At 48.0% G+C, this 24,550-nt stretch overlaps 1 protein-coding gene across 1 annotated transcript in view; it reads right to left on the reverse strand.

The window, feature by feature from the left end:
* Nucleotides 1-937: 937 nt before the first annotated feature.
* Nucleotides 938-24,550, reverse strand: part of LOC102457443 (uncharacterized) — an 87,179-nt gene continuing 63,566 nt past the window's right edge. Inside the window, exons 28-31 of the mRNA XM_075915351.1 lie at nucleotides 12,883-12,918; nucleotides 11,639-11,662; nucleotides 2,226-2,252; nucleotides 938-1,599 (exon numbers count right to left, since the gene is read on the reverse strand). Coding sequence (XP_075771466.1) covers nucleotides 1,553-1,599; nucleotides 2,226-2,252; nucleotides 11,639-11,662; nucleotides 12,883-12,918 — 134 coding nt within the window. The 3' untranslated portion in view covers nucleotides 938-1,552. The remainder of the gene's footprint in view (nucleotides 1,600-2,225; nucleotides 2,253-11,638; nucleotides 11,663-12,882; nucleotides 12,919-24,550) is intronic.

A 24,550-nucleotide genomic window follows, 5' to 3' on the forward strand; every position in this document is an offset into this window, starting at 1 on the left:
AGGTCAACACCAGCTACCCCGAAGGGGATGGACTGAAGACAATGACCAAGCCATTTGTCTCATGCCATCCATCTCCAGCCTTCCACAGAGGCCAGGGACACCATTCCTACCCCCTGGCTAATTGCACTCCATGGACCCAACCTCCATGACTTTATCTAACTTCTCTTTAAACTCTGTTATAGTTCTAGCCTTCACAGCTTCCTGCGACAAGGAGTTCCACAGGTTGACAATTTGCTTTGTGAAGAACTTTCTTTTATTAGTTTGAAGCCTACTACCCATTCATTTAATTTGGTGTCCTCTAGTCCTTATATTATGGGAACTAATGAAGATCTTTTCTCCATGCACCCTCTCTATACCACTCATGATTTTATAGACCTCTATCATATCCCCCCTCAGTCTCCTCTTTTCTAAGCAGAAAAGTCCCAGTCTCTTTAGCCTCTCTTCATATGGGACCTGTTCCAAAGCCCTAATCATTTTAGTTGCCCTTTCCTGAACCCTTTCTAAGGCCAAAACATCTTTTTTGAGGTGAGGAGACCACATTTGTACACAGTATTGAAGATATGACATACCATAGTTTTTTACTTTCCCTCCTCCTTCTTCCCCTGGCTTCTCCCTTCCAGCTCCCTCCTCCCAGGTTTCCCCCTCCCCTCACCCACTCTCTCTCTTTCCTTCTCCCACCTCCTTTCCCCAGACTCCCCAGAGGCTAACCCCTCCCCCCAGTTTTGTTAAATAAAGAATGTTTCTATTTTTGAACACACGTGTCCTTTATTTTTTACATCAGGAAGGGGGGCTAGGGAGGAGTAAGTGGAAGGAGGTGAGGGAGGAATGGGGCACGAGCCCCCAATAGGGAGGACTGGGGTGGCTCTGTGGGTTTCTCGGGGTGGAAGCTCTCCTGCAGGGCCTCCTGGATCCTGACAGCCCTCCAATTGCCCCCCCCTCCCCCCCCGAGGGCAGCCTGTGGCAAGTGCAGCCGGGCTGATGGCCGAGTGCTGGGATGTGCCGAGTGTGGGCATTCAGGGCACTCCAAGACAGGACTGCTTTGCTGTCCCTCATCGAGTTAGACAAGTAAGCAGGGAACCCTGAGACAGAACGGTCAGTTAGAAACACAAATGGCTTTTGTTAGGTTTAGTTTCAAATAGACATTTTCTTTCCATTTTTTGACTTTGACACTCGAATCAAAATTGTCACTTCAAAGCACAAGAAAAGATCTCTGTTCATCTCTAAATTATTTTGTGGGATACCCAAGAAGATAATTGCACGTGAACTGTTTGGGGGAAAAGATTTAATTTAAATTAAGCTGTTTTTGCATTAAAAGACGTTGGTAAAAATATTGGAGAAAAACTTCAATCAGCTATCTACACAGAACAGCCCATAATGTCACTCTGCAGGTAACAGCACGGTGAGCTACACAGGTGTGTTCATGAGGACAATGGGGTCATTTCCCACAGGACTCTGCCAGCTCCAATCTGTTGGGACTTGCAGGAGGTTGCTTGGAGAGACCATTCACAGCGAGGTTCTTTCCTAGGGCTGGATCTAAAGCTCCTGTTGAGAATTATGATCCCTGCCCTCCTGGTTCTGGCTGTTGTGCTGTATCTGGTGCTGGGAAAGAAATGTGGTTATAGAATGAGGCAAATGCATAGACAGATGTGTCTGTGATAAAGAAGACTTTACTCATGTTGTGTACTAAATTAGGTTCTGCAATATGTGTCCCAGTGTGTGATCCACTTTAGGAGTTTGTGTCTCTGAATCTCAGATCAGAGATTTTTGATAGCAATGTCCATTTGGTCCATATGTGGACTTTTCCCATTTCATTTCTGTCTCTATATAGTTGGAGCTTGGATACGAACAGAGCTGGTAGTTAGTCAGGCTCACTAACAAGTAGGAGCCCAGGGATTTGCAAAGTATCTCACCTTGATGGCAGACATGGGTCTGTTTTCTGATACAATTCTAACATTCTCTGCCCATACTCTAAGAATTTCTTTTTTGTGTTACTAACAGCCCTTTGGAGTATCAAAGCTACACGCTCCAGGAGAGCTGGTAACCCTGTGTCTGCTGCAGACCTCACAGTGCTGCCATGGGACTGGGCTAAGTAATGGAACTGATTTCAGCCCCAGACTGTTCTCTCAGCCCTGCCCTTTGGTGTTGGTGCTTCTGTCTCTAGGTAGCAGTGTGTGTGGCTGGCAGCATCAGCTCACAGACTCTCCTGGAGAGTTGCATGAACTTACCTTCACCAATGAGTTGTTTCTGGCGTTCTGGGGAGAGAGGAAAAAGAGACCATTAGAGTTCAGTGTGGGATGAGTGACATGGGTTTGCTCCAGACTTGTGTACATCTACACTGTGCTATGAGGGAGTTTCCCAGTTTGGGAGGGCAGTCAGGTGCTAGATCTGCCCAATTTAGTGTGCTGAAAGTTACAAGGTTGTATGTGAGGTAGCTTGGGTTGGTTGCTCAAATACAATCCTGTTTGATCCTCCTTGGTATGTAGTCGGATAACTATACTGAGCCAGTGTCCATGCCACTCTGGGTTATACTGCTATTTGTGGCATGCTAAGTCAATAGCAAGGCCCTTGAACATTTATCACTCATCATGCATCTGGACTGATAGAAGCCAGTCTATTTTACACACACACACACACACACACACACACACACACACACACACACACACACACACATACGTGCGTGCATCCAGTGGCTCGTGAACAGTCTGCAGAATTTGAAGCTCATCTCTGACAGAGGACTGCACCCCTGCAATCTGATTGGTGGAGTTCAGAGAATCCTGATTGGCTTAAATAGAAGCAGGGAACCAATGAATCACAAAACAAGGAAGTCACCTGTGGAACTGGGTTGCTCCTGCTTATTGCTGCCTCCCCTATGTACCTGCTCCTGTTGCTGGACTCTGATCTCCTAGTAATCTGACCTGCTGCCTCTTCACACCTCACTCTTCCTCTGCCTTTTGGCACTATCCAGGGCTCTGATCTCCTGGTAGCCTGACCTGGCTCCTGACTTTTATAGACTCGGCCTGACCATTCACATCCTGTTTATGGCACTCTGCATGCACCACATATGCTGCATTAAAAAGCTTGATGCTAACAAACTGCTGCCTTGTGGAGTACCAGAGATGCCTGAGTGGGTGGCCCACTTTGAGGCAGACAGTCAAGCAGTGGAGGCCCAAGTCACTTAGTTGACCTTAGAGGACAAGTTAGTGCAGGATGAGGTAAGACATTTGAGTACTGAAAAGGCGGATCTCCAGGCACAGCCCACAGAGTCTTGTTCCCCAGTTCTTCCTTTTAAACAATCTGATGGCAACTGCCAAGGTTTCCAAGATTTAATAACCAGTGTGGCCTTCTGTTCATGATGCATCCTCAGCCCTTCCTTACTGATTATGCAAAGGTGAATCAGCTGTCCGGGGAAGCCTGAGGCTGGGTTCCCCTTCCAGAGTGAGACAGCCCAAAGCTGTCAAACTGGGTTTCCTCTTAGTCACATCAGCTCTTATTTGACTATTGGCATCAAGCTGGAATGGCAGAGTATGTCTTAGGAAAGATCTCACAAGGGAAGGGCACCACAAGCTTCTCTGCAGCTCATTTCCACCAGAGTGCTGCCAATACCTGGAGTACTGGAGTATGAAGGGCAAAAGCCTTAAACCACCTGCTACCCCACTGGGCCCTGTTTGTCATAAGTTTTTATTTCACCATCACACTCTACCTCTGAACCAAACACGTCAAGGAGTGGTACACTACAAGGCAAGCACTGTGGGTTTTCCCTTTAACACTACTGATGAGTGAGCTGATATGTATGGGAAGCTGGTCTGGTACCAAGTGTTTTAACCATGCAGCCAGTTTGCCCATGCCCACCAGCACTGATAGCAATTACTCTTATAGTGCTGAAAATGGTGGTGCAGACAGGGAGATGATGTATGGACAGTACTGAAACAGGGTCAGTGCGGTGCAGTACCTCTTCTGGCTCCAGACTCAATGGTACCTGAATGGCTGCTGGAGTCCGTGTTGATTTCTGTGATGCTGAGGCTTCCCTGGAAGTCTTTGGTGGCAGGGGTGACCCTGTTTGGCAGCCTGCTCTTTATGCCCCTTCCTGGGCTCAGGGTATGGCGATGGTGCCAGGACTCTGACATGGTAGGAGGAGCACTCCTCCCTGGTGCTAGGGCACTAGGAACTGACTCAGCCTGGAGGTCACATGGCTGCCTCCTTGTGCAGAGACTGTAGCTTGACTGCCTGATCTTTATTCATGCAACACTTAGAGTCCTTGCAAACTGGGCAACTATCCCTGATATGAGTTTTCCCAAAACCTACTGTGCAGGTTGTTTGGGGCAGAACCTTTGAATGGACATGCAGAGCTTGAAGTCTAGTGACCAAAGCATATCTCAGTACGAGGGATGGATGGAAAATCTGATAAACTCAGAAAATCTAAATAATGAAATAGTTAACTAACTAGCTAATTTAACTAATCATTTTACTATTTACAATGCATGAAGAATTAAGTCCATGGAGAATACTTGGGAATGCAAGAAGAGCTGTTTTAGTGATGGTCACAGGCTGCATGAAGGAATTGAGCAGGTGCAGGATCAGCTGGGCACTCTATACTGGTGTCACGTTGCTGAATTGGAGGGAAGCAGCCAGATCGCTGCTGCACCCCTGGGTGGGGGTGTTGGCCCCAGAAATTGGTATGGGGGGATTGAATGGGGATTGAATTGTTTGTTGATCTTATGTACGCTATTTATGTGAATGTATAATGTCTATGTGTGTAGGTAGGAATCTGTAATATGTGTGGAAGCTGAATATTTCTGTGGATGTGGTTGAGCATTGCTATGGACAGGCTGGGTAGCAAAGCCCTGTGGAACAATGGCCCTTGATGGCCCAAAGACACACCTAAAGCAGGAGGGCGGAGACCCAAGGGCTGCCAGCAGAGAGAGGCTGAGGACCAGGTGACCGGCTGAGACCAGAAGAGGCCAGGAAGGAGATAAATAGGCCATGTGGTCGAGGCCATTTTGGTTCTCAGCTCAGCACTTCATCCCAGAGGCAGCACTGCAGGGATTGAAGAGCCCGGAAGACCTGGGAACCCATCCTGATCGTAGGATGTGCAATAAGGACTTTTAACCAGCAGCTGCAACATCTCTGCTAGCGCCTGCATCGAGAACTGGGAGATTCGGTGCATGTAACGTACTGTACTTTAATAACCTTACTCTCAAGCTTTTCTTTCTTGTAACAATAAACCTTTAGATATAGATTCTAAAGGATTGGCCCAGCGTGATTTGTGGTAAGGTCCAGAGGGTAAATTGACCAGAGATCTGTGGCTGGTTTCTTGGAACCGGACAGAACTTGTTCGGGGTAGGTGGGATTGGGTGCTAGGACCCCCCACCTGTGTATAGGCCCGGGGCCATCTGGGGCACGGATATTGCTGGGGTGTCGGAGGGGATTTGCTCGGGAGGCTTCAGGCAGGCTGCTGAAGCGCTCTGTGAGACTGGTTTGTGGCCTGTTTGGAGAGGTCGCCAGTCAGGGGGACTGTAAAGAGCCCCGGATTTGAGCAATCCGCCCTGAGCGGACGCCCTAAGCTGTGCCCAGACACGGCCCGGTCCGTCACAGTGGCGTAGTCGGCAGGATCCACAGATCTTGGTCAATTGAGCTTTGGGATCAAGACCCCACGCTGTCTAAATTTGATTTTTAATACTGAGAGTGCGGTTGGTTAAAGGGCAGCCGAAATGAGTCAGCAGCGCCCATATGAGAGCCTGAGCAGAGAGGCTCTGAAGGATTTGTGCTCACAGAGGGGCATTGGCTTCCTACAGAAGACTACTAAGCAGCAGCTGACAATTTTGCTGCTGCAGGACGACCTGCGGGCCAAGGAGCAGCCCCCACCCGAGGCTACAGATGCGGTTACGGAGGAAATCAAGAGGCAACAGGCAGCGAGAGAAAGGGAGCTAGAACACGAGAGGGCCCTGGCAGAGATACGCGCAAAGGAGAGAGAGGTTTCGGCAGAGGCGGAGAGAGCGGCCCACGCACGGCGCATGGAGGAGAGGGCGGCGGAGGAGAGTTCCCAGCGGCGCCAACTCCAGATACTGGAGGCACAACAAAGGGTCCAGCAACCTGCGAGCCCAGCCCCGCTTGCCAACAAGAGCTGGGAGAGGATCTGTCCCGTCTACAGCGATAATGACAATATCGAGGAGTTTTTGGCCACCTTCGAGCGCATCTGCAACGTGAACCGGATCCCAGACGAGCAGCGCATGCCTGTCCTGATGACCAAACTGACTGGCAAGGCCAGGGAGGTATTCAATGACATGGGGGAGGAGGAAGCATTGGACTACGGGCGGTTTAAGGACTATGCACTGAGGCGGTTCAGGGTTACCCCTGAATCCCACCGGGTTAAGTTCAGGAGTTTTAGGATGTCCAATGATTGTTCTTATGTGGAATGTGCCCATAAGCTGATGGGCTTTGTTAAAAGGTGGGTGATGGGGGCAAAAGTAAACGGGGATTATGAGAAACTGCTGGATTTGGTCACCCTGGAGCAGTTTCTGAATGTGGTGCCTGACGAGGTCAGGGCGGCTGTGTGTGATCGAGAGCCCGAATCGGTCCTACGGGCTGCAGAGATTGCAGATGCCCACACCCAGAACAGGGCGCGGGATGGGCACAGACCCGGGGGGAAGACTCGGCTCCTATCCCCCCAGTCTAAACGGAGGGAGGGGTTCAGGAGCAGACCCGGCCCAGAATCCATCGAGGGGATGCAGAGGAGCCCCGAGAGCAGGGGTGCCCTCCTCAGGGATAGGCAAGCCAAGTGCTATCACTGTGGCCGATCTGGCCATATAAGGCCTGACTGTCCAGACCTAAGGAGCGGCCCCAGGCCGGGGGCTCCCAGCCGTTCTATAAGCACCAATTCAATTACAGTGTGCACGCAGGCTGGGCTCTTGGACCCCAGCGAGGCCCCTGACACCGCCCTGAGTCCAGATGTGAGTGATGCAGTAGCTAATGTTAACAATGTAACCTGCGGAGGAGTGAGGGGGGGCAGCGAGCTCACCCGGTATGTCAGGACGGAGGCGTGGAAGGGCAGTGAGAAGTTTATGGGGGAGGCGAAGGTCAATGGAATTAGATGCAGTGGCTGGCGAGACACTGGCTCGGACATCACAATAGTCAAGGGGCACCTGGTGAGACCGGAGGACATGGTGCCCGGGGACAGTATAACCATAGTGGCCTTGTCGGAGTACTCGGTGAGCCTGCCTGTAGCTAGAGTCCATCTTGAGTGGGGGGACTTCAGGGGGCAGGTGTTGGTGGCTGTCCGGGACTTGATTCCCGCGGATGTCTTGGTGGGGAACGACCTAGCGGATATGCCCAGCCAGATTAACGTGGTGACCAGGTCACAGAAGGAATATGGGGGTGAAGCCGATGCCCCGGCAGGTAGCAGTGGGGCAGAGGGAGATCAGGCCCAGAGTGTGCCCCAGGCGGGGGAGGTTGAGAGGGCGCCCGAGGGGGCGGATGCTGCTCCAGCGCTGAGGGGCACACAGCAGGAGTTCCAGGCGGCCCAGCAGAGCGATGAGTCCCTGGAGAGAGCCAGGGAGGAGGCCCAGAACCAGACCCCAGCTACGGAGGAGAGGGGCAGATTTCTCATACAAGAGGGGCTGCTATACAGGGAGCCCCCCCTGGGGAAGAAGGGTTCCCAGGCAGCGACGCATAGGCAGCTGGTGGTGCCGGAGGCGTACAGGGAGGAATTATTGAGGGTGGCCCATGACGGTCCATTTGCAGGGCATCTGGGAGTGGGCAAGACTTGTGACAGGCTGGAGCAGAACTTCTACTGGCCGCGCATGTTCGGGTCGGTGAGGGAATATTGCCGAAGCTGCGAGTTGTGCCAGAAGCGGAAGGGATCCAGGGGGCCCCGCAAGGCGCCCCTGCAGCCTCTGCCCATTATTGGGGAAGCCTTTGCCCGAGTGTCAATGGATATTGTGGGCCCGCTTCCGAGGCCCTCTAGGAATGGGAAGAAGTACATTCTGGTAGTGGTAGACTTTGCTACGAGGTACCCAGAGGCCGTGGCTCTGTCCAACGTGGAGGCAGAGACGGTGGCAACAGCCTTGTTCACTGTGTTCAGCAGGGTGGGTTTCCCCAGGGAGGTGCTGTCTGACCGCGGGTCGAACTTCATGTCCGTGGTGTTCAGGCAGTTGTGGGAATTGTGTGGGGTCAAGCACCTGAAGGCTGCCCCCTATCATCCACAGACGAATGGGCTAGTAGAGAGGTTCAATGGGACTCTGAAGTCCATGCTGAAGATGTATGTGGACAGGCGCCAGAACGACTGGGATGTGCTGCTGCCTTACCTGTTGTATGCCTACAGGAGTGTGGCCCAGGACTCCACGGGGTTTGCTCCCTTCGAGCTGCTCTATGGGAGGCAGGTCCGGGGGCCCCTGGACTTGATCCGGGATGCCTGGGAGGGCAATGTAGAAGTGGCAGAGCAGCCGGTGACTGAGTATGTGACACAGTTCAAGGACAGGCTGGAGGAAATGATGGAGTTAGTTCGGGAGAACTTGAGTGACAGCCAAGGGGCCCAGAAGGCCTGGTATGACAGAGATGCCGTGGAGAGGGCATTCGAAATAGGGGACTTGGTGTTGGTGCTGGACCCGGTGAGGAGGAATAAGATGCAGGATGTTTGGAGCGGGCCCTATGAGGTAGTGGAGAGGGTGAACGAAGTGACCTATGACGTGAGGAAGGCCAGTGGCCGGGGTGGGGTGCAAACGGTGCACGTGAACAGGATGAAGGCGTACATGGAGAGGGGGGTGAATGTGAACATGATCTGTTGTGCTGAGGAGGAAGCCATGTCCATCCCTTTGGTGGATATGGTGGCGGAGAGTCAGGAAGAGACGCCCCTCGAGAGCATAGAGATGGGGGAGGGTTTGACCTCCCTGCAGAGGGGGGAGTTGCTGGCGCTACTGAAGCACCACCGGCGAACGTTCTCCAACAGGCCGGGGCTCACAGACAGGATATCACATTCTATCCACACGACAGGGCCCCGGCCAGCACCCAGCAGAGCTTATAGGGCCAAGGGGGAGATGCAGAGGCAGATTCAGGAGGAGGTGGAGAGCATGCTGGCCATGGGCATAATCACCAGGTCCCGGAGCCCCTGGGCATCCCCTATTGTGATGGTACCTAAAAAGGACAGGACCATGAGGTTTTGCGTAGACTACAGGAAGTTAAATGCTATCACGCAGCCTGACCCCTTCCCCACCCCCAGGATAGAGGATCTGTTAGATACACTGGGGGGGGCAAGGTTTATAAGTACTCTGGACCTGACTAGGGGGTACTGGCAGATCCCCCTGGATGCGGATGCGCAGGAGAAATCTGCATTCATAGTGGAGTCTGGCCTGTATGAGTTTAAGGTGCTGCCCTTCGGCATGCGGAATTCCGGGGCCACCTTTATGAGGCTGATCAACGAGATCCTGCAAGGGCTGGGGGGTTTCGCCATGGCCTATATTGACGACCTGGCCATTTTCAGTGACTCCTGGCGGGACCACCTCAATCACGTGGGGGCAGTGCTGCGGCGTCTCGGGGAGGCCAACCTGACTGTCAAGGTGTCCAAATGCAGGATGGGGGCTGCCGAAGTGACCTATCTGGGGCACAGGGTCGGCAGTGGGGCGGTGCGCCCCGAGCCCCTGAAGGTGGAGGCCATTAAGAATTGGCCGGTTCCCCAAACAAAGAAGCAGGTCCAGGCATTTGTGGGCCTGGCCAACTACTACAGGAGGTTTGTGAAGGGGTTCAGTGAGGTTGTAGCCCCGATCACGGACCTCACCAAGAAGGAGAGGCCGGACCGGGTGGTGTGGTCAGCGGCCTGTGAGGAGGGGTTCCAGAGCATAAAGAATGCCTTGGCCCAGGAACCCGTGCTGGCCAGCCCGGATTTCAACAAGCCCTTTTGGTTGTGCACCGACGCCTCTAACATTGGGTTGGGGGCAGTGCTGATGCAGGACGGGGCGGGGGACAGGAGACACCCTGTGGCGTACCTCAGCAAAAAGCTGTCCCCCGCGGAGCAGAATTACGCTACAATTGAGAAGGAGTGTTATGCCATCGTGTGGGCTGTCAAGCAGCTCAAACCCTATCTGTACAACAGGCGGTTCACTGTGCTGAGTGACCATGCCCCTCTGGTCTGGTTGCACAAGGCCAAGGGGACCAACTCCAGGTTGCTGCGCTGGAGCCTGGCCCTGCAGGAATACGACATGGACATAGTCCACATAAGGGGGAAGGAGAACATTGTGGCGGACGCCTTGTCCAGGGCGGGGGAACCCATGTGATGCCCTCAGTGATGTTACTGGCACCACTTCCTGCATCAATTTTGCGTTGGGGGTGTCACGTTGCTGAATTGGAGGGAAGCAGCCAGATCGCTGCTGCACCCCTGGGTGGGGGTGTTGGCCCCAGAAATTGGTATGGGGGGATTGAATGGGGATTGAATTGTTTGTTGATCTTATGTACGCTATTTATGTGAATGTATAATGTCTATGTGTGTAGGTAGGAATCTGTAATATGTGTGGAAGCTGAATATTTCTGTGGATGTGGTTGAGCATTGCTATGGACAGGCTGGGTAGCAAAGCCCTGTGGAACAATGGCCCTTGATGGCCCAAAGACACACCTAAAGCAGGAGGGCGGAGACCCAAGGGCTGCCAGCAGAGAGAGGCTGAGGACCAGGTGACCGGCTGAGACCAGAAGAGGCCAGGAAGGAGATAAATAGGCCATGTGGTCGAGGCCATTTTGGTTCTCAGCTCAGCACTTCATCCCAGAGGCAGCACTGCAGGGATTGAAGAGCCCGGAAGACCTGGGAACCCATCCTGATCGTAGGATGTGCAATAAGGACTTTTAACCAGCAGCTGCAACATCTCTGCTAGCGCCTGCATCGAGAACTGGGAGATTCGGTGCATGTAACGTACTGTACTTTAATAACCTTACTCTCAAGCTTTTCTTTCTTGTAACAATAAACCTTTAGATATAGATTCTAAAGGATTGGCCCAGCGTGATTTGTGGTAAGGTCCAGAGGGTAAATTGACCAGAGATCTGTGGCTGGTTTCTTGGAACCGGACAGAACTTGTTCGGGGTAGGTGGGATTGGGTGCTAGGACCCCCCACCTGTGTATAGGCCCGGGGCCATCTGGGGCACGGATATTGCTGGGGTGTCGGAGGGGATTTGCTCGGGAGGCTTCAGGCAGGCTGCTGAAGCGCTCTGTGAGACTGGTTTGTGGCCTGTTTGGAGAGGTCGCCAGTCAGGGGGACTGTAAAGAGCCCCGGATTTGAGCAATCCGCCCTGAGCGGACGCCCTAAGCTGTGCCCAGACACGGCCCGGTCCGTCACAACTGGCTATACTGGCGTGTGGCTGCAGATGGTCCTTGAGCCCCCCAAAAAGTGTCCCTGAGTGAAAAATTTCTAGCAAAGTAAGTGTGGGCAGGGCAGGAAGCAAAGAACATTGTGCTACTGCAAACAGTTCACAGTGCTGCAAGCAGTTCACAAAGTGCAAACATTTCACAGGGGGGCTGGCTTAGTTCTAATGTAACTGATTTCAGCTTAAATTTGTTCACTCAGCCCTGCCTTGAGCTGTTGGTGTTTCTGTCCCTGATCAGCATCATGTGTGACTGGGAGCCTCTGCCCAGGGGTTCTAATGGGGAGGTGGATGAACTTACCGAGCTTCTTTTGCAGCTCTTGTTCTGGGGAGAGAGGAAAAGGGTCAATGTGGGGGGTTTCTGAGTACAGTGACATGGGCAGTTATTAATGTTGGGTATAGCTACACTGCAACTGGGTGTGTCACATCTCTCCCCCCCCCACACACACACACTTTGGGCATAGACAAGGGGTGGCTTTGCCTGAGCTAGCCCACCAGAGGTAGCAGGGAGTAGCATGTGCAGCAGCTTGGGGTAGTGGCTCAAGTACAAGACCAAGCACTGTATGTACATGATTGGATGGCTTTGGAGATGCTGCCCCTGATGCTCCAGCCACACTGCTACTGTAAGCGTGCAGCTGCAGGCTAGCATGTGTCTGGTCACTGGAGTTGGGAAGCAGCACAGATGTACTTGATGAGCCAAAGGTCTTAGGACTTATAGTATATGTCCCACACAACTGCTCTTAAAGGACAAGGTTCTTGATCAATGCTTAAAGAGAGTCCACAAATTGCCCATGGGAGGGAGGAGGGTGAGGCAGCATAACACAATCACTCACACCACCTCCAATCCCCTCTGGTGATGGCACTGCAGGGAATCAGCATAGGGAGCGTGTATCATATACAGGGAGGCCTGCCCTGCTGCAGCTTGTCACTGGGCCTCAGACATCCTATTTCTGTGCTGTGCAGTCTCCCGTGTGGTGCTAATCTGAACTAGGGTGTAATTTTAGAGTCAGAGATTGGCAAGAGTTTAGTTGGAAAAAGTCTCCATAGGGCTGTGTGGGCCTCAATTTACTGTCCACTTACTGAGATGTGGGGTCAGGTGCTGTCTGGGCTCTTATGAGAACAATGTGACTGGTGGGACCCATCAGAGTGTGGCTCACACATCACATGCAAAGTGTAGCAGTGGAATCTGTTCATTCAGGGCCCAGGTCTAAGATAGGAGACTGGCCAGTGTGGAAAGAGCAATGGGCAGGACTGTGTTCGGTAGCAGGGATTTTACAGATCAGAAATGAGATCTATCCACAGAATAACATGGAGGAAATTTGCCCAACCCCTGACCGAGTCCCACAAATTCACACTAAACTCCCTCTGTATCCTTAGGAATGACACTGAAATGTGAGCTGCAAACAATATAGTGTTTGCACATTTCTAGGAGGGGGTAGATGACCTCAACAGAGACTGAAGCCCAGATTTTGTTTGTGGTGATTTTCTTATCTCATTATAGTGTGAAAGCAGACACACACATTTACTAGGGGTTTAGTCAAGTACCTGATTCCTCTGGCATCTTCTTCTTCTGCACAGAACCTGAAATGGAGGGGGAGGGAAAGAGTTAGACACAGAGACATACACTAGGAGATGAATGTGCAGATAATCAGAGCTCAGATTGGTCCTTGGCAAAAAAAGCATAAAAACACGAGGCTAAGTTTTGTCTGTGCTCATCTCTATGTTCTGGAGAGTGGCCCAGATGAGTCTGCCCTGTCTCAATCATCTATAAAAAGCAGCTGATCCCTTCTATTGTACCAGAGCAATGTAAAAACATGTTTACTATCTTTTCATGACTGTTACTCAAAATTTGTTAGTCTTGGTATGTGTATGCCCTGTGCAGATCTTGAAAGTTCTTCCTCAATGATATCCATTGGGACAACTCAAACAATCTCTCTTGCCACATGCTTCTCACTCAGCCAACATCAAGCCATCACAGTTCCTTCTTAGTGCAATCTTCAATGTAGAGAGGAAGGAAGATGGGTCACAAAATGGATATGTGCTGCACATCTCAAAGAAGAACACTTGTGAAAGGTCATTATCCTTTTTCTCTTCTTTGATTGCTTTTCACATATACATTGCATTCTTGGTGATACCAAAGTGGTACTAAAGATGTAGGAATTGGAGTTCAGGTATGAGTAGACAGTAGTACAGGTGAACAACATCTGACATCATCCCTAGAATAATGAGTGATTGTGGAATGGGAGGAGAAACTATGCACCCATAATATGGTTTCTGGTTTATACATTTCCTGGATAGGAATTTGTGCTCAAAACACTGTTTAGGACTTTTATGATCCTTTGGGGTGAACCATCAGATTTCTTGGTGGCAAAACATTTATCTATTCGTAACATGTGGATACATAAAATTATACAAGATATAATACTGTGTGAGGAGATTTGGAAACCTTCCATTCTATCTGCAACAGCCACAAGCTGTCTGGTAGAATGCTAGAATGCTAGTGCTCACCTTGCATCCTCATCTCACTTGATCTTATGAGCACTCTGTAGGAATAGGATTGGGTGGAAAACATAATAAGAATATTCTGTCCAAGATATCAGGAAGGCATCCATGACAGAACTTAAATTGTAGCCTTGAAGGCAGCAGAATTGGTGAATGGAGCAGATTGGTGAAAGATAGGAAAAAAAGAGTAGGAATAAATTGTCAGTTTTCAGAATGGAAAGTAACTAGTGGTGTCCCTCAGGGGCCTGTAATAGGACCAATCCTATTCAACATATTCATGAATGATCTGGAGAAACAGGTAAACAGTGAGGTGGCAAAATTTGCAGATGATATCAAACTGCTAAAGACAGTTAAGACCAAAGCAGACTGTGAAGAGCTTCAAAGATCTTACAAGCACTCTGTAGGAGTAGGATTGGGAGAAAAACATAATAAGAATATTCTCTCCAAGATATCAGGAAGGCATCCATGACAAAACCTAGATTGCAGCCTTGAAGGCAGCAGAATTGGTGAATGGAGCAGAATTGGTGAAAGATAGGTCACAAAACTAGGCAACTGGGCAACAAAATGACAAATGAATTTTAAAGTTGATAAATGTGAAGTAATAAACATTGGAAAAAATTATGCCAAATATGTTTACAAAATGATGGGGACTAAATTAGCTATTACCACTCAAGAGAGAGATCTTGGAGTCATTGTGGATAGTTCCCTGAAACATCCATTCAATGTGCAGTGGCAGTCAAAAGAAAGCAGAATATTAGGTATTGCTAAAAAAGGGATAGAGAATAAAACACAGAATATCTCATTGCCTCTATATAAAACTATGGTACACCCACATTTTGAATATTCCATACAGATATATTGGTATTGGAAAAGGTTCAAAAAAGGGCAACAAAAATTATTAGAGGTTTGGAATGGGTCCCCTGTGAAAAGAAATTTAAAAGATTTGGACTTTTCATCTGAGAAAAGAGGAGACAAAGGGGAGATATGATAGAGGTCTATAAAATCATGACAGGTATGGAGAAAGAGAATGAGGAAATGTTATTTACTTGTTCCCATAAATCTGGTGCATGAAATCTGAAGCAACTACTCTGCATGTGCAGCCAAACGCTTCCTCAGTTCCTTCTCTGACCCATATATATATATAAATGTGAAGCAGAGGGTAGGAAGGGTGCTGGAGGACTCGTGGGGGCAACCAACTAAAGAACTCCAGTTACTACACCGAGGGTACGTCTAAACTACATGCCTCCGTCAACGGAGGCATGTAGATTAGACAGATCGGCAGAGGGAAATGAAGCCGCGATTAAAATAATCGCGGCTTCATTTAAATTTAAATGGCTGCCCCGCTCTGCTGATCAGCTGTTTGTCGGGAGATCGGGGCAGTCTGGACGCGACACGCCGACAAAGAAGCCTTTCTTGATCGGCACAGGTAAACCTGGTTTCACGAGGCATACCTGTGCCAATCAAGAAAGGCTTCTTTGTCGGCGCGTCGCGTCCAGACTGCCCCGATCTGCCGACAAACAGCTGATCGGCAGAGCGGGGCAGCCATTTAAATTTAAATGAAGCTGCGATTATTTTAATCGCGGCTTCATTTCCCTCTGCCGATCTGGCTAATCTACATGCCTCCATCGACGGAGGCATGTAGTCTAGACACACCCCTAGTGAGTAACTTTCCCTTCTTCGAGTCGTGTCCCTGTGGGTGCTTCTCCTTAGATGATTGCGAAGCAGTAATCGTGTTTGGAGGTGTGAGTCTGTGACCAAGAATATTGTTCAACCAAACTGCATTTCAGAATCTGTGAAAGTCTGAATGGAATAATGCTGCTGAATGTGTGCATTGATGCCCATATGGTGGCCTTGCAAATATGTTCCATTGGGACGTCTTGCAGGATCATCACTGTAGCTGCCACAGCTCTTGTAACGTGAGCCTTTACATTAGGTGGGGGCTTCTTTAAGGGATAAGGTATATGCTAAGTGTATGTAGCTAGATACCCATTAGGATACTCTTTGTTTTGATATGGATAATCCCTGTGATCTTTCTGTAGATGATATGAATAGCTGTGGAGTTTTGTGGAATGCTTTTGTGTACTGTAAGTAGAAAGCGAGTGCCCTGTAGACATCCAAGATATGGAGTGCCACTTCCTGTGGTCCTTATGCGGTTTTGGGAAGACGGGTAAGTATATTGGTCATTGCAGTGGAACGAGCTAAGTATCTTTGGGAGGAATTTGGGGTGTGTTCTTAAGATCACTTTGTCTTTATGGGATATTGTCTGCCATGAGGGCTCCCAGCTTCTCTATTCTTCTTGAAGAGGTATTTGCGACTAGAAAGGCAGCCTTCATAGATAAATTTAATAGGGAGTTTGTGGATAAGGGTTCAAATGGCTTGCCCATGGGTGTTTTTAATACTAGGTTCAGATTCCATGCTGGTGGTGGATCTTTCAGTGGCAGAAACATGTTATGTAGTTCTCATAGGAATCATTTGATGGAAGGGAGAGTAAAAACAGACTATCCTTGAAATGGAGGATGGAGAGCTGAGATGGAGACCAGGAGTACTCTTATAGAGCTCAGGGAGAGACCAGCGTTGCACAGGTCCAGTAGATATTATAGTATTTGTGATATTTCTATGTGTGCTGGCGCATAATTGTGGGTCGATCACCAGACTCTGAAGCAATTCCATTTCTATCTGTATGTAGGTCTTCTGGAATTTTTGAGGATAAATGGCACTGGTTCTGGAAAAGCCTTTTCCATGGGGTTCAGCCAGCCAGCATTCAAGCTTAGAAGTGTAGCATGTGACTGGCAGGTGTGTCTGTTACTTTGTGTGAGCAGAGATCGGACTGGTGGAAAATGATACGGTGGTCGGATGCTCATCTGTAAGAGGTATGGGTACCACATTTGTCTGGGCCCGATGAGGGCGATAAGGATTACCCTGGCCCTGTACTGTTTGATCTTGATGATCACCCGTTGGATTACTGGGCATGGGGGAAATACATAGGACAGAGGTGCCTTCCATTATATGCTGAAGTCATCCCCGAGGGAGTAGGTGCATATGCCTGCTCTGGAATAATAGTGTGGACACAGAATTTTTGTGTGTTGCAAATAGGTCCATTGTTGTAAAACCGCACTTTCTGCAAAGGTAAGTCAGTACTGATGGATTTATTTCCAGTTCGTGGTTTTGTGTGAAGTATCAGGTTAGATTGTCTGCAAGTACATTGTCCTTGCCAGGGAGGTAGGTTGTGACCAGTGGTATGTTTTGTGGGATGCACCATTCCCACAAATGGACCACCACTCAGCAGAGTTGGTATGACCGGATTCCTTCCTGTCGGCTGATATAGTACATTATAGTGACATTGTCCATAAGAATTTGCATTGTTCTGTTCTGGATCGGGGAAAAAAGTGTACATAGGTGTTTCGCACTGCCCTGAGTTTGAGTAGGTTGATGTGCTGTCTGGTCTCATCCTGGCTTCATTGTGCCTGTACCATATGATAGTCCAGTTCTGCACCCTAGCCTAGTAGTGAAGCATCTGAGGTAGTTGATGATGGGGTTCATTGGAAGGGGACCTCTACACATACAATGTCGTGCAGAGTCCACCATTTGAGCGAGGTTTTTATCTTGGCTGGCATGACAAGTCATTTATATATATAATGGATCTGTGGCCAGTATACTGTATGGGTGTGTCTAGACTACATGCCTCCGTCGACGGAGGCATGTAGATTAGCCAGATCGGCAGAGGGAAATGAAGCCGCGATTAAAACAATTGTGGCTTCATTTAAATTTAAATGGCTGCCCCGCTCTGACGATCAGCTGTTTGTCGGGAGATCGGGGCAGTCTGGACGCACCGCGCCGACAAAGAAGCCTTTCTTGATCGGCACAGGTATGCCTCATGAAACCAGGTTTCTTTGTCGGCGCGGCGCGTCCAGACTGCCCCGATCTCCCGACAAACAGCTGATCGGCAGAGCGGGGCAGCCATTTAAATTTAAATGAAGCCGCGATTATTTTAATCGCGGCTTCATTTCCCTCTGCCGATCTGGCTAATCTACATGCCTCCGTCGACAGAGGCATGTAGTTTAGACGTACCCTATGTAACCATGCCTGGAGAGGACTCATGTGTAGGTGGGAATGTGGCACCACAAATGGGGATTCTATGATATGCCCTAGTATTTGTAGGCAGTGCTGGACCATTATGACTGGACTAGTCTGTGCTATTGATAGGAAGTCTTTGATTGTTGCAATTCCGTGCTCTGGTAAAGAGGCCATCACTGTTCTGCAATCTAAGTGTGCTCCTATAAATGTCTGAATTGGGGGTCAGTGTGCACTTTGGTAGGTTTATCTGGAGTTCCAGTCTGTCGAATGGGTGTCTGCTTGTTCTGCGTCACATGCTGTGGTACCCTTTACTAGGCAGTCATCTAACTATGGGAATATTGTGATACCCATTTTGCATAAGTGTGCACCTACCACTGCAAAAACCTTTGAGAATGATCATTGGTCTGTTGAGATTTCGAACAGTAGCACTCTGTATTGGAAGTATAAGTCCCATATTATAAATGTAGGAAATGTCTGTGTGATGGATGTTATCGATATAGAAAAATAAGCATCTTGGAGGTCAAGGGTAGCCAATCATGATCCTTTTGCCATGGCAGGAATAATTATGGGGAGGGTTACCATCTTGAATTGCTGGTAATGGACAAAGCAATTGAGATTGCAAAGGTCAATGGGCCTAAAAAAGCAGTGGGGCCCCTGGACGATAGAGATATAAACGGAGCAATCAAGGAAGATAGTGCCATCGTGGAGAGATTAAATGATTTCTTTGCTTCAGTCTTCATGGCTGAGGATGTTACAGAGATTCCTAAATCTGAGCCAACCATTTTAGGTGACAAATCTGAGGAACTGTCCCAGATTGAAGTGACATTAGAGGAGGTTTGGGAATTAATTGATAAGCTAATAGTAACAAGTCTCCAGGACCAGATGGTATTCACCCAAGAGTTCTGAAAGAACTCAAATGTAAAATTGCGGAGCTATTAACTGTGGTTTGTAACCTATCCTTTAAATCCGCTTCGGTATCTAATGACTGGAAGACAGCTAATATAACGCCAATATTTTAAAAAGGTTCTAGAGGAGACCCTGGCAATTATAGACCAATAAGTCTAACGTCAGTACCAGGCAAATTAGTAGAAACAATAGTAAAGAATAAAATTCTGAGGCACATAGAAGAACATAAATGGTTGAGCAAAAGTCAGCATGGTTTCTGTAGATGGAAGTCGTGTCTAACTAATCTATTAGAGTTCTTTGAAGGGGCTAATAAACATGCGGACAAGGAGGATCCAGTGGACATAATATACCTAGATTTCCAGAAAGCCTTTGACATGGTCCCACACCAAAGGCTTTTATGTAAATTAGGCGGTCATGGGATAGGAGGAAAGATCCTTTTATGGATTAGGAACTGGTTAAAAGACAGAAAACAAAGAGTTGGAATAAATGGTAAATTTTTGCAATGGAGGGGGGTAACTAGTGGTGTTCCCCAGGGGTCAGTCCTGGGACCGATACTGTTCAACTTGTTCATCAATGATCTAGAAAATGGGGTAAGCAGTGAGGTGGCAAAGTTTGCGGATGATACCAAGTTGTTCAGGATAGTCAAAACCATAACAGATTGTGAAGAACTTCAAAAAGATCTCAGCAAACTGAGTGATTGGGCAACAAATTGGCAAATGAAATGTAATTTAATGTGGGTAAGTGTAGGGTAATGCACATTGGAAAAAATAACCCAAATTACACATACAACATGATGGGGGCAAATTTAGCTACGACAGATCAGGAAAGGGATCTTGGAGTTATAGTGGATAGTTCTCTGAAAACATCCACACAGTGTGCAGCGGCAGTCAGTAAAGCAAATAGGATGTTAGGAATTAATAAAAAAGGGATAAATAATATGACAAAAAATATCATACTTCCCCTATATAAAACTATGGTACGCCCACATCTTGAGTACTGCGTGCAGATGTGGTCTCCTCACCTCAAAAAAGATATATTGGCATTAGAAAAGGTTCAGAAAAGGGCAACTAGAATGATTAAGGGCTTGGAATGGGTCCCATATGGGGAGAGGCTAGAAAGACTGAGACTTTTCAGACTGGAAAAGAGGAGATTAAGGGACGATATGATAGAGATATATAAAATCATAAATGGAGTGGAGAAATTGAATATAGAAAAGTTATTTACTTTTTCCCATAAAATAAGAACTAGAGGAAACCAAATGAAATTGATGAGTAGTAGGTTCAAAACTAATAATTTTTTTTCACGCAGTGCACCGTCAACCTGTGGAACTCCTTGCTGGAGGTGGCTGTGAAGGCCAGGACTCTAATAGAGTTTAAAAAAGAGCTTGATAAATTTTTGGAGGTTAGGTCCATAAATGGCTATTAGCCTGGGGTAAAGTATGGTGCCCTACCCTTTAGTCAAGGGCTGGAGATGGATGGCAGGAGACAAATCACTTGATCATTGTCTTCTGTTCACCTTCTCTGGGGCACCTGGCACTGGCCGCTGTTGGACGACAGGATGCTGGTCTAGATGGACCTTTGGTCTGACCCAGTATGGCCATTCTTATGTTCTTATGTAGGTCCAATATTAGCCTTCATCCCCCTGGACTTCTTGGTGGTGAGTAAGTAATGGAAGTAGAAACCCTTGCCTCTGTGCTCTTTTGATACCACTACTATGGTGTCTAGCCTGAGAAGGTGTTCCACCTCTTGTATGAGCACATGTTCATGAGAGGTGTCCCTGAAGAGGGATGGGCAAGAGGGGATACAGTAAGAAGTTACACACCCTGTGAAATAACAACTGTTCTTTGAGATGTGTGTCCCTGTGGGTACTCCACTCAGGTCTCAGTGCATCCTCATGTCACTGACTGGAGATTTTTAACAGTGCCCATCATGTTGCATCTTCACACTCAATGTCTTGAGTTGCTGTTATCTGTTAGATGCATATGCAGCATGAACCTCCCTCTGTTCCTTTTCTACATTAGAAAAGGACTCCAAGCAGAGGGAAGGAAGGGAGTAACCATAGTTACTACACAGCGTGAGTAACTTCTTCTTCTCCATCGAGTGGTGTCCCTGGGGTTGCTCCATTCAGGTGACTTAGTAGCCATACCCTCCAGGTGGTGGTGGGCATTTGGGTAATTTATGTAGAGGAGGAAGGACTGCATCAGCCAGAGAGGTGGCAGGTATGGGTTCTCTCTGTAGGGCATAATGTTGTGTGAAAATGTGATGGGAGGACCATGCCTCTTCTCTACAAATGTCTGCTAGTGGCACATTATATAGGAAAGCCGTTGTTTTGGCCATTGCACGTGTGGGGTGAGCCTTGATAATCTGTGGTGGCTATTTTCCAAGAAGTTCATAAGCAGTATATATGCAGCTTGCAATCCATTTGGAAATATGTTGTGTCGAGATGGCTGTTCCCTTTTGAGGACTGGACCAAGAGATGAAGAGTCTATCTGACATCCCGGTCTATCTAAGCAGAACGCGATGGCTCATCTTGCATCCAGGGTGTGCAAGATGGATTCTCTCAAGGAAGTATGAGGTTTAGGAAACTATGAGGGTAAGTAAGTTCATTTAGGTGGAAGTCCAATATAACGTTGGGGAGAAGCTTGGGATGAGGTCTGAGTATGATCTTGTCCTTAGTAAAAGTAGTGAATGGTGGTTCAGCCATGAGGGCTACAATTTTGCCCACTTGTCTTGCAGATGTTATTGCCACTATAGATAAGTATTTCATGGATAAGTATTTTGGTGATTCAGTGGCTAGTGGTTCAAAGGGTGGCCTGGTGAGCATGTCAAGAGCAAGGTTTAAGTCCCAAGGTGGCACCTCAGGGAGGAAGTTAGGACACATTTTCTGCAAGCCTGTGAGGAATCGCTTTGTCATCGGATGTGCAAAGAGGGAGAAATCATCGATTAGTTCATGGTAAGTCATGACCACTGCAAGATGGACCTGAATAGAGCTAATGGAGAGATCTGCATTACTGAGATCCATCAACTACAGTAGGTATGGGGGCGGTGTTCAAGTGTAAATGTCAAGTGGTATACCACTGCTGAGAGTGTTTCCATTTGTTCTGGTAGGTATATCTTGTGAAAGGACATAGACTGTTAAATAGGATGTGTTTGACTCTCTGAGCAGGTAAGTTCCTCATTTTGGAACCATGGAGAAGCCATGCTGTGAATTTCAGAGTTTTTGATGTTTGGGTGATGGGTCTTGCCCTGGTGTTGAGTTAGCAGGTGTGGAACCATTAGGAGAGGGATTGGTTGACTTACTGAAAGGTAATGTAGATGGGGAACCAGAGTTGTCTGGTGGGAAGGTGTAGCATAGGGGAACTGTACAGCAAATGGTGAAGACATCCCCCTCCGATCTCTTTCCATGACCTGCTTAGGAGTACAATCTGTGGTATTTGCATTTGGCTACTGTTGCAAAGAGATTTATAACTGGGAATCTCCATTTGCAAAAAATTGGAAGGAGAACATTGATATTGATCTACTTGTGTTGCTCTGAGAAATGTCTGCTCAATTTGTTGGCCATGGTATTCTGCTGTCCTGGTATGTAAGTGGCAGTTGGAGTTATGTGGTTTTTGATACACCATTTCCAAAATTTGATTGCTTCTGTATCTAGTGAGTGTGGTTAAGTTCTCACCTGTCTACTGATATAAAACACAGAGGGTGTATTGTCCAGGAGGACACAAATGGTTCTGCCCTTTATCAGAGGGAGGTAGTGAGTGCATGCTTTGTGAATGGCTATGAGTGCCAGGATGTTGATATGAAGGTGCTTCTCTCATTGAGACCATCTGCCTTGTAGAGCTCTTGTGCCACAGTTGATGTTCCGGTCCGGAAGTTATGCATCCGTCGTGATCACAACTGATGGATCTGGGTGATGGAAGGGTTGTCTACCAGTTGAGAGATTGTAGAACCGGTAGTGTAAGTGTAAAACACTTTGCAAGGCTGTGTCAGTTCGGGATGTAGATGGTCACAAGCCAGTACTGGAGATAGCACATATGTGGTCTTGTGAATAAGACAACAAAGGTTGTAGCTACTATGTGTCTCAGTATTTGGAGACACCTGTGAGCTGTGATGAAGGGAGTATGCCTGACTCCTAAAATATGGTCACATAGTGTTTTGAATCTTTGCGGTGGCAGGTAGGCTTTTCCTGTCACTGCATCTAGAAGTACCCTCATAAATTCTGTCTTTTGGGTAGACTGCAGAGTGGACTTGTTTATGAGGAGGCCAAGTCAAGAGAAGCTTTCTCTGGTAGTGTTCGTCATGGCTATAGTTCATTGACACTTGGGCCCTTTGATTAGGCAATTGCCAATTTGGGAAAAATAATGACGTTTTGTCTTCTGAGAAAGGCCATGACCACATGACCATTTTTGAAAAAAAATCAAGGGGCCATGGAGAGACCAAAAGGGAAGACTCAGGATCAGTAGTGATCTTGATGTACCATGAATCTGAGACATCTCCTGTGGGCAGGATTAATGGTTAAATGAAAATATGCATCTTGAAGGTCAAGGGTTGAGAACCAGCCCCCCTTGTTCAGTGCAGGTCCAGTTGCAAGAATTACCATTCTGAACTTCGTGTTGTGGAGAAACTTGTTGAGTTTCCTGAGATCCCAAACTGGTCTCCAGCCACCCATTTTCTTGATCTTTAGGAAATAGCTGGAATAGAACCCTCTTCCCCAATATTTTGTGGAAACTGAAATATTGCCCCTAGGCTGGGTAGCTTTTGTACTTCTTCTTGTAACAGGGGCTCATGAGAAGGGTCCTTGAAGAGGGATGAGGTAGGGGGATGGGTAGGGGGTATAGTGGGATTGTGTAGCCCACTTTGATGATATCGAGGACCCACCTGTCCATAGTAACGAGGGCCTTTTCTTGGTAAAAGGGTTTCCGGCAGTGATGGAAGGTGACATTTAGAAGCACTGGATCTATGGGGTGGTTGCTCAGACCCCTGACCCCTGACCAAACTTTCAAATCTGCTGTTTGTGTGAAGCTGGTTGAGTATTAGAGGACTGGAATATTGTTTTTGCCTATTATCATATGGCCTCTGCTGTTCCCTGTAGTAGTTCAAGTCCCTCGGTCTTTGGTAGGGTATATATTTGCATCTTTTGTTAGATGGGGTATATATCCTCAAAGTACAGAGTGTAATATAAGAGTCCTTCATTGAGTGCAGCACCTCATCCATCTTTGTGGTGAACAGTTGGTTTTTATCAAAGGGGAGGCCATCCACTTTAGATTGTAATTCTTTTGGGACTCTTGGAATTCCCGATGATTGTAGCCATGATGCCCTGCACATTACTATTGCTGTAGCTGTGGCCCTAGCTGCTATATCTGCCACATCCATTGAAGCCTAGAGACCAATTTTGGTATGGATTGGCTCTCCTTAATAATGGACTGAAGATGTGGTCTCTAATTCTCAGGAAGATCCTGTGCCAGATCTTGTAGTCTAGCGTAGTTGGGATGACTGTAGTTAGCCAGGAGGGCTGTATAATTCGATAACCCAAACTGGAGAGTGGCAGAGGAGTATACTTTCTAGCTGAAGATATCTAGCTATGTATGTTCTTTGTCCTCTTGAATTGAGGGTGTTTAGATTTGTGATTAACAGAATCTGCAACTAGTGAGTTTGGGTGGGGATGTGAAAAGAGAAAGTCCATGCCTTTTGCTGGGACAAAATATTTTCTATCTGATCTATGGTTGGTTGGTTGG

Source organism: Pelodiscus sinensis, unplaced genomic scaffold (genome assembly GCF_049634645.1).
Source record: "Pelodiscus sinensis isolate JC-2024 unplaced genomic scaffold, ASM4963464v1 ctg34, whole genome shotgun sequence".
In the NCBI taxonomy this organism is placed as follows: Eukaryota; Metazoa; Chordata; order Testudines; family Trionychidae; genus Pelodiscus; species Pelodiscus sinensis.